Consider the following 9,528-nt stretch of genomic DNA (forward strand, 5'->3'; position numbering starts at 1 on the left):
AACAGAGGCATAATAATATTTCATAGATAGCGTTTCCAAGCCCTTTGAGCACTAAGTACTCAAAAATGCTAAGTTACTATTAGTGTACACAAGTACAAAACCTGTCTCAGAAGCAGAAAAGTCTTTTTTTTTTAAGCAGCTTGGAAAATGCATTGACATATATAACTGAAATATGAACACGGCAGATATGGATGCATACTTCAGGTGCTGGCTCTGTTCTCCTCACTGGAAGGATCCCTTCATTAGTTGGAAACTTTGTTGTGTTGCTATAGCTACTTTCATTACAAGTGGCCTTGACTAAGGCATGTGGTATTCATTATATATAAAACAAAACTGTACACAGTTTCAACAGCAAAGAGTTAAGCCATATGCAGAAAAGAAGAAAACAGCCAGCCGCGGGTAGCATAGGTGCAGTAGTACGTGTTCCTCCCCCAGTGTACAGTCATGTACTACCTTCAATACTGTTAAAAACCACCATAATTCTCCAGCTCTTTTTCCGTGCAAGTGGGTCGCAGAAACCTGATATTTAAGATCTCATTATACCTTGGTTTTGGGTGCCATAAATCACAGTTTATATATTTAGTATCCATTTATTTTTTTCTCTTTGCAATGTAGAGGCTAATCATTACTGAAAGAAGAGCCATTAAATGGGATCAGCTTTGTAAACCATGATGAAGAAATGCACTGTTTACAGCTGACTTCGGACAAAGTGTTTCAGTAGGATGATGCCAGGGACTAGCGAGTTATTTAATTCACTGCAGTAATGAAGCTATCAACATCAGTGCTATATATCTAGACTACAACAACAAAAGCCAATAGAAGACTGAAACGCTATTTTTTACGCTCCGTTCTCTTTACCGCTATAATTTTCAACAGTGCTATGGAGCGATTAAAGGAATTTATTACACTTAGTACAGCACCCTTGGAAAAGCCAGCGTGATGCAGTAAACAGTGTTGGCCTTAAATCATGGAGAACCTGGTTTAAATCCCCAATAAGCCATGAAACTCTCTGGGTGATCTTCACGTGTCGTTAACAAACCAGCCACTTTGGCATACTTCACATGGAATAACAAACCTGGGGGATCCTTGGGATTGCATGTGTACTTTTTGTGTTCATGTGCAACTTGATAAATAAAGCCTCTTGCAGCAATCCCTAGCTTACTATTACATCCAAACCACAAGCTATGATTGTCTCTGTTCCCTCGAAATCAGAATTCCAAATCAGGATCAAACAAGAGTTTGGAATCCTGGTTTGGAGGAAACAGAGAAAATCACAGTTTATGACTGATATGTAACAGCAAACTGTAGTTCATCATGAAACTGGATGTCTTTATTGAGTTATGTGTAATGGGAGGAGGTGCAAAGGGAGAGAAATCACATGACATCAACCAGGTTCATTCACATTGTAACAAATATTGGTTTGTCCAATAGTTCTAAAAAACTTACAGGAATGTGTTGGGTTTAGTGGAGCTCCTGAAGTATCTTGGGTAGGATAAAATTAGGTTAAAAGTGAAAATTTTCAGAGGCAGTCAACCTCTGAATCCCAGTGCTGGCACAATGAAGTTAACTTCAGTTGTGCTTTGAAAAGACATTCCTCTTTTGTAGTGCCATTCCTCTGCTGTAGGAGGGGGATCCCCCCATTGCCACTTCTCAGATGACTGGCAGGGGGGAGGGATGTCAGGAAACAGGGAGAATCAGCAGCATCTTGATGTGTTGATGTCACTCCCTGTGCACCTAGAAGTGACGTTAGCATGTCGCTGGTGGTTGCCAGGGATGCTCTGGCATATGGGCAAAACTCTGGTTAAACCCAGTGATATAATGACATCACTTCTGGCTGCACAGGGAGTGATGTCCAAGTGTCACCAGCTATGTCATTATGTTGCCTGCAAGAGTTCCTGTCAGTTTCCAGCCTCTGCCTAGGAAGGGCTGATTCTGTCTTGCTAGGCCTGGGCTGAGGCCCAATGGAGTCAATTTCATCATCTGCTTGCTTTGGCATAGTAAAAATCCAGTTTGAAAGTGGATTGAAAGTTGATTGAAAGTGGATTATGTAGTGTGTGTGACCACAGCCTGTGTTTAACGAATGCAGTTGTCAACTCTTGAAAGTTAAAATTCTGGACCTGGACATCAGAGCTCTGTTGACCCTGGATTAAGGGACAGGATTTAGTAACCTAGGGCAGTACCCAGGTGATCACAGACTGGAACATAATGGGGATCAAATCAATTTAGGTGCCGTTCTAGCAGCAATATGGCAAAGTCAGCAGGTCAAATCAGAGGCTGGTGGTAAAGGGGCATATGCTTACTGAACCACACCTCCCACTCAATGCTCCCTCTAACCTGTGGAGTCTTGTGAGCAAAAATTCTACTTTGTGAGCTACTGGCATTAAAGTTGTGAGTGAGCAATTTGGCTACTGCATAAATTAGTTTGCTCTGGAGCCATCCTTCCTGAGCTAGGACAGAAATGTATGAGCTTGAGGCTAAAAAACCATAAGTTTGGCTGCAAGTTTGACAGCACTTTCTACCAACTTTATTGTTGCATTGTTAACTGCACTGAGTCTAAGGAAATAAAAGGAGATATAAACATTTTAAATAATAAATACAAATAGTGTACAGTTACTGCATGTGTTTAGATGCCTCCTATTGCTAAATAATATTGTCATCTAGATTTGATTGTCAACATTCAATAGTGCCTGTCTAAAATATAGGGAAATATATATCAGTTTCAGGGAACTTATATAGGATTGTCGATGTATACAGGACAAAATTCATATTCAACTACATTTTGGACTTACTGTAAAGTGTAGAATGGTATTACTGTAACACATCTGTGTGTCTACTCATTCCATACTACAGTGCAGTAATACAAAGCTGTACACCGAACATTTAATAAAATTAATAGGTGATGGCATTAAGAAATTAAATACAATTTTTAAATATGCTCAGAGAGAGCTGGTGATGTGGATAGGTAAAAGGGAAAAAATGTGCTGTTCTGTAATATTTGAGAAGTAGCAGGTGCTCGTGTAATTAAAGGCAGGGCTGTAATGCACACTCACATGGGAGAAGGGCTCAGGTTGCTCAGGCAAAAGTGGTGCACAGTCCGGTTCACTGACATCACATGCTATAAAAGAGTTAAGAGAAACCAATGGCCAACAGGAGTCTCACTTGGAAATTATATTCTGTTTCTGTCAGCCAGGGGCTCTGAGTAGCACCCCAGTACTCTCCCTAGGAGAAAGTTGGGTCACAGGATTATTGCACACAATTGTGTTTGATCAGGACAAGTCCCTACGAGGGAGGCATTTTCTGTCCATGGTTTTCACCATTTGCTGAATCATCTTAACCTATGTGGCAAGATTACAAGTTACTATGTTTTTTAATAATTAGGACATTACTCTTATATTGAAAGAAGCAGCCAGCAGGGTTACATCTTTCAGAGCAACAAAGCCCAGCCTTTTTCTGATACTTCTTTACCTTATTTTATTATGTTACTTCCGGGCTGTATGTCTCTCCACTAGTGGAGATGCACAGCTTCCCATTTCTTTTCTTTTAGGAAGGGGACAAACACCAGTGCAACTAGGCTCCCCGTCCTCCTCCCTATACTATACAATGGCACCTTAAACCTGGATCCATCAATCAGCCATTTATGGTAGCTAATCAACAGCCTGAAAAAAGCACCCCATGCTTTTGTTCTTTTCCGCACTCTGAAAAGGCTGGGAAGTTGTCAAAAAGCTCAGTCTGGCAAGCCACAGGGTCTGACTGGAGGGCTGTGTTAGGTTTGAGGTTATGCAGGCCTCGCCTGGCTTATGACTCAGAATCTATCCTACTGAACAAAGCTAATAAATGAATTCCTCATCCAAATACTGAGGGGATCATTAAAGATGCCTTTCTGAAGACTTCATTTAGGGTGTGAGTGGCCCCATGCACCATCTCAAAACGTGGTGCTCACAATGAGACTAGCTTTCGAAAAAATAGATGTGGAAATCCTCATAAAATCTTTGTAGTTCTTTCTAAATAGAACTCTGATGAATTATCACTATGAAATATTAATCAGGGTTATGAATTATTAATTCTTTTGTTTCACCACACACACCCAGGCAATAGCATTCCATGTGCCAGTCATCCAGGTGTAACCTCTATTTCTCAGCACAGGTTTAGACAATGCTTTCTGTGAGAGTCATCTTTATAATGGAAGGTTACATGTGCTATCCAGGTGCCCAGTTCAGATTACACAAAAAATCTGAAGCACATTTTGAGAAACATTCAAATACTGCCCCATAATCTCCACTTCAAACCTGCTTATTTTGTTGAGGTAATTCATTCTGAGTCATTTCAAGCTATGGTTTTTTGCTTCAAGTTTGAGAAATACATGAAGAAATATTTTATTTACAGCAAAGGTAGGGCCCAGGATTTAATGTCTAATTATACTATTCAGTATACAGCACAAATACAGCCCAAGTTTCCATAGCCTCTGTTTTGGGGGTGAAGTGGACTTTTCAGCTTTAGTTTCTGAAACTTGTCCTTTCCTTTAATTCTTGTTTGTGCATTTGTTCCCTACTCCATTTTTACACATTTATATTGCCTTTTCTTCCCCAGACAAACCACAATTGATCTTTATTCCAGACGCCAAATCATTTCCCCACCACTTTCAAGTGCTAACTATATACAAAAGAGTGCCCTGAAATCAATGCTTAAAAAAGAAATTTGGGAAGGTAGCATTTGTGATGGGAGGAAATACCCTGGGAGAGAAGGGATGCTAGCTTTAGCCCTTCCCTGACCACATTTTCTTTGCTCTGCATTGCTTTCCCTAAGGTACTCACCTGACCCTCATGGCTCAAAAAGTATGTTTTCCCTCACAAACATGCATTTTGAACCCAATGGGCAGAAGAACCATTTGGGGGAGGAATGATTTGCAGCACAGAAGTTGCTGAATGATCTGGAGCTCAGAAGTTACTGAAGGGGCAAGATTTAGATGACACACTACTCCCACACTGGGTTTTTTTGCCCCCAAACTTCCCCCCTTCCCAAAGCTGCTGTTCCTTAAAGAAAACAGCAACTGGGCTATACTACATATGTCTGCAATGTAGAGTAAGCCTTCCACTTATTTATTGAATTATTTATTTAGGCCACTCTTCCCTACAAGTAGGGCTCAGGGCGGCTTACAACAAAGGTAAATACAATAAATAAATAAAATTAAAAACAGCAGTAAAATACATTATACATATATCTACAAATAACCAATCCATTCCAAGATGGAAAAAAAATTCAGTACACTCCTTTACTGACCCTCCTAAAGGTCTCTTCGGACATTACTTGGTAAGGGTCATGGGCTTTTCTATACCCTCACAACTGGTAGGAAGCATCGCCATATCTAGGGTGATGCAGAGTGCTGTATTAATTTTAAAAAACTGGTCCTGCCTTCTTTCAATACCCTGGCAGGCTTACAACTATTAAAACATGTACACAAAACACCATTACTATCCCTACCCATCTCGTTTACTATCTGAAAATACACTTTATTTTATACAACAGTTCAAAAACACCATTACTATCCCTACCCATCTCATTTACTATCTGAAGATATGCTTTATACAACAGTTAACCTTGGGAGAGCGAGGGTGAAGACAGACAGAACTTCTTCACAGTGGTCAGGGCAGGTCCTTCACCCGCAATGTGACCTCAGCTTTGTAACTTGTATTACAGACTGACATTCCACCAAACCTAATGCTGTATCAGCTCTCAGTTTTACCCTTCCAATCATACTTCAGGCAAGCTGTCCACTTTTCCCATCATCAAAAATATTTACAAAACAGATCCAGGACTGCTCCAGCAATGATGGAGGTGGGGTATGACTCTAATATTACAGGTTCTAATCAGCACATACCCTTCACAGAAAGCTTTATGATGGTTCAAAGTGAGCTGTGCCAAAAACTTGTAGAAGAGGTTATTTCAAGCTACCTCTGGGACACGAAAGAGTATGTTTGCATTGGATGTACTAAGTGCATGTTCCAAGTGGCCCCAGTGGTCTTACAGTATTAAGCCTGTTTCTCCTTTCGTCCACCTTTCTCCCGTCATGGTGTGAGGTATGCCCTGGAGTACATGACATGCTAATGCATTAGAAACAGTGTCCAAGGAGTTGGGGGTAGTAGTGAAGGGACTTTCTTCCTGTCCATATCTGTTGCCCTCACAATACAGCAGCTGCAACCAGCAGTCAGGAACAGCAGCTGCAACCAGCCACTAGCTTTGGAGGTGGGGAGTCTGAGGAGCAAATACTATTTTTTTCAAACATTTATATCCAGCCTCAGCAAAGCAGAGACCTACTTGAAGCATCTCACAAAATGAAAACAAAGGCGTTAAAATAATATGTTAAAACAACAATAAAATTATCAATAATAAATATTATCAGTATTCCCATTAAAATATTAACATACAAATAGGATTGGGGGTTGATTTGTAATAGTGTTCCAACTTATCATCATACCTGCCAAGAGAACAAGGTCTGTCACTTAAACTTCTTGTTCTTGCCACTGGTTCTGACACTAAAAGTGAACGGCAGTACACGGAAATTGCCTCTGGTAACGGATCACAGGGAAGTGAGGCATGGGAGGAGGAAGTCAGGTCCTCCAATCAGACACCCCTTTGGATGTTAAAATTAGGCTTAGTTGACCAAGAATTGATCCTGTCCTCAGATGTCCTTAGCAAGGCTTGCTGGTTCTCAGTGCCAAAAAAGCTACCTACCCTCTGCTTTAGATATATGAATGATTTAGATGTTTGAAATGTCGGACATATTTTTCACGTTTCTTACCTAAAGGTTTCTGGATACTCTGAAAGGGCCATGTTGATGACATCCAAAGCAGGCTGATAGTTTTTTTGGGCTGAAAAGAGGAGGGCTAGCAGGTGAAGGGAATTCATATGATCCTTGCACAGTTTCACTGCTTCTTGGAGGTGTTCTATTGCATCACAAATCTGGAAAATAAAAATGGTTTCTTTCACTTAATCCTACATTCAATTCAGTTCAGAGATATTTATTTTAGCCACTGGCCACAAAAACAACAACAAAATCAGCAGCAGCAGCAGCCCAAGCTAACGTAAAGACTGAATGACTGAAATCAGGCTTCACATTAGGAGCACAAAGGATGTTTTAGGTATAGACACTATAAATCCTGAAAAAGTATATCAATTATCTAGGTTATATTCAATTAATATTCAGAAACAGCTGCCCACATTACAATCTTCTGTACATGAAAAATAATAATAATGTTGCTGTCACTTCACAGCCACCAAGGCTAAGATAGTAAAAAAAATCAATAATCTCTTTAAATACGTTCTGAGTAATCTCTCTTTCAGATAGATAGATAGATGATAGATAGATAGATAGATAGATAGATAGATAGATAGATAGATAGATAGATAGATAGTCCTTTTCCTACCAATTAGACCAGAATTCACAATCTTTCAATAACTGGGGCAGCAGGACCTAATTTATGTGAGATTTTTTAGAAAATCTCAGAGAAATGGAAAAACAAACTTTGAACTTTGACATTTTGAAGCTAAGAAGATCCCATCAGTATCAGACCAGAGATCTATCTAGTCTACTATTTTGTTTCCTACGTTGATCAACCAAATTCTTCTGGGATTTGCGTGGAGTGCCCTCATGAAGCAGTCCAAATCAAGATGTTGCTTGACATAAAAACAAATCACAAATAGGAGTAAATTGTGGGTTAGCCCCACACTTTTGATTCCAGGCAGCTGCTGTGTGAAATTCAATATGATCTGTTCCCAAGGATTCATTGCTATGCTATTGAGGATGCTGAGGTGCAATGCTCAGATGTGCACTGCTGCACATATGCTTATCCAAAACATTATTGCCCTAAGCAAATGCTCTTGATTGGTTGTGCAATCAGGTTGGCAATGTAAATAAGCAAGAGACAGGGAGACAGATTGGTGAACTTGGCAGGGGCACAGTCAACAGCATTTCCTGTTCTGAGCTGCTGTAGCACTCAGCAGGGCAAGTAAGAAATATCCTGGGAAAAGCGGTACACTCTTAAGCCTCATTTCATAGACATAAAGCTAGAAATGTTTTTTAAATTGAAGTTACTATGTATTGTGTGTATAGCAGTTCAAATAAACTATGGGTTGCATAGCGAATTAAAAGAAGCCTAGACTTCTGGAGATTTGGGATGAGTTGCTATCAATATGCAGATGAGCTCTATCACACACTTCTAGCAGATCGTGGGGAGGCTGTGCAGGATGCAGGAACTGCAAACAGGTACCTGGAGGCAGTTTTCAGATGGATGACTACTAGCAAATTGAAACTTAATTCCGACAAAATGGAGGTGCTACAAAATGGGAGCAGATCGTGGGGAGGCTGTGCAGGATGCGGGAACTGCAAACATGCACCTGGAGGCAGTTTTCAGATGGATGAGTACTACGGTAGCAAATTGAAACTTAATCCCGACAAAATGGAAGTGCTGCAAAATGGTACCAAGAATATTTCCTGTTCTGATTGAGGTTGCACTTCCCCTAAAGGAGCAGGCTCATATCCTGGGGGTGCTGCCAGACCCCAGGCTCCTGTTGGATAAACAGGTGGCAAGATGGCCAGGGCACCTGTCATCAGGTCTGGCTGGTGAGCCAGTTGTGGCTATTCCTGGGCAGGAAAGATCTTGCCACTGTGGTGCATGCCCTGATAATATTGAAATTAGATGTCTGCAATTTGCTTAACATGGGGCTGCCCTTGAGCTGTCATCAGGTCTGGCTGGTGAGCCAGTTGTGGCCATTCCTGGGCAGGAAAGATCTTGCCACTACGGTGCATGCAGTGATAATATTGAAATTACCTGTCTGCAATATGCTTAACATGGTCTGTCTGGAAACTACAGTTGATAAAGCATGCTGCAGCTGGAATGCTGACTGCAGAGAGCTGTAGGGACCATATCACTTTAGTCTTGTTCCATCTACACTGGCTCCCCGTTTGTTTCTGGGCACAATTCAAGGCTCAGGTACTGATGGCCTTGGGGCCAGCGTACGACTGAAGGGCTGCTTACTCCCATATGAATCTAACCGACCACTCCAGTCATCTTCTGAGGACGTGATTCAGTGCCCTCACTATCTAAGACTAGATGGGTGGCAACCTGAGAAAGGGAATTCTTGGTCATTGCATCAAAATTATGGAATTCCTTCCACAGGGAGGTTTAATTGCCTCCCGGTGTCACCGTCTTCTGCCAGTGGATGAAGACTTTTTGGTTTGGTTCAGTTTTCCCTTACCAACTGTTATCAACCCTCCTCCCTGTCTGTGTACTTTAAGGTCTTTATGTGTTTATCTTATGCTTTATTTAATAATTCAGGGGTCCCTGAAGTAGGTGAAAAGATGCCATAGAAATGTTTTAAATAAATAAATAGCCCTTTAACTCAAGCAGGAGAGAACACTGTAGTTTACACATCTCCCTTATATATAAAAGCCGAATGGTGGTGGCACTTCTCTAGAACATTCCACAAGCTCCGGAATTGGTTGGCACCCTGGTGTGTCACTCAGAATCTGTC

General features: G+C 41.0%; 1 protein-coding gene across 1 annotated transcript in view; it reads right to left on the reverse strand.

Moving 5' to 3' along the window:
* Nucleotides 1-9,528, reverse strand: part of TTC7A (tetratricopeptide repeat domain 7A) — a 224,768-nt gene that overhangs the window by 95,306 nt on the left and 119,934 nt on the right. Inside the window, exon 15 of the mRNA XM_015411853.1 lies at nucleotides 6,797-6,957. Coding sequence (XP_015267339.1) covers nucleotides 6,797-6,957 — 161 coding nt within the window. The remainder of the gene's footprint in view (nucleotides 1-6,796; nucleotides 6,958-9,528) is intronic.

This window comes from Gekko japonicus, unplaced genomic scaffold (assembly GCF_001447785.1).
Source record: "Gekko japonicus isolate JY-2015 unplaced genomic scaffold, Gekko_japonicus_V1.1 scaffold359, whole genome shotgun sequence".
NCBI classification, from domain to species: Eukaryota; Metazoa; Chordata; class Lepidosauria; order Squamata; family Gekkonidae; genus Gekko; species Gekko japonicus.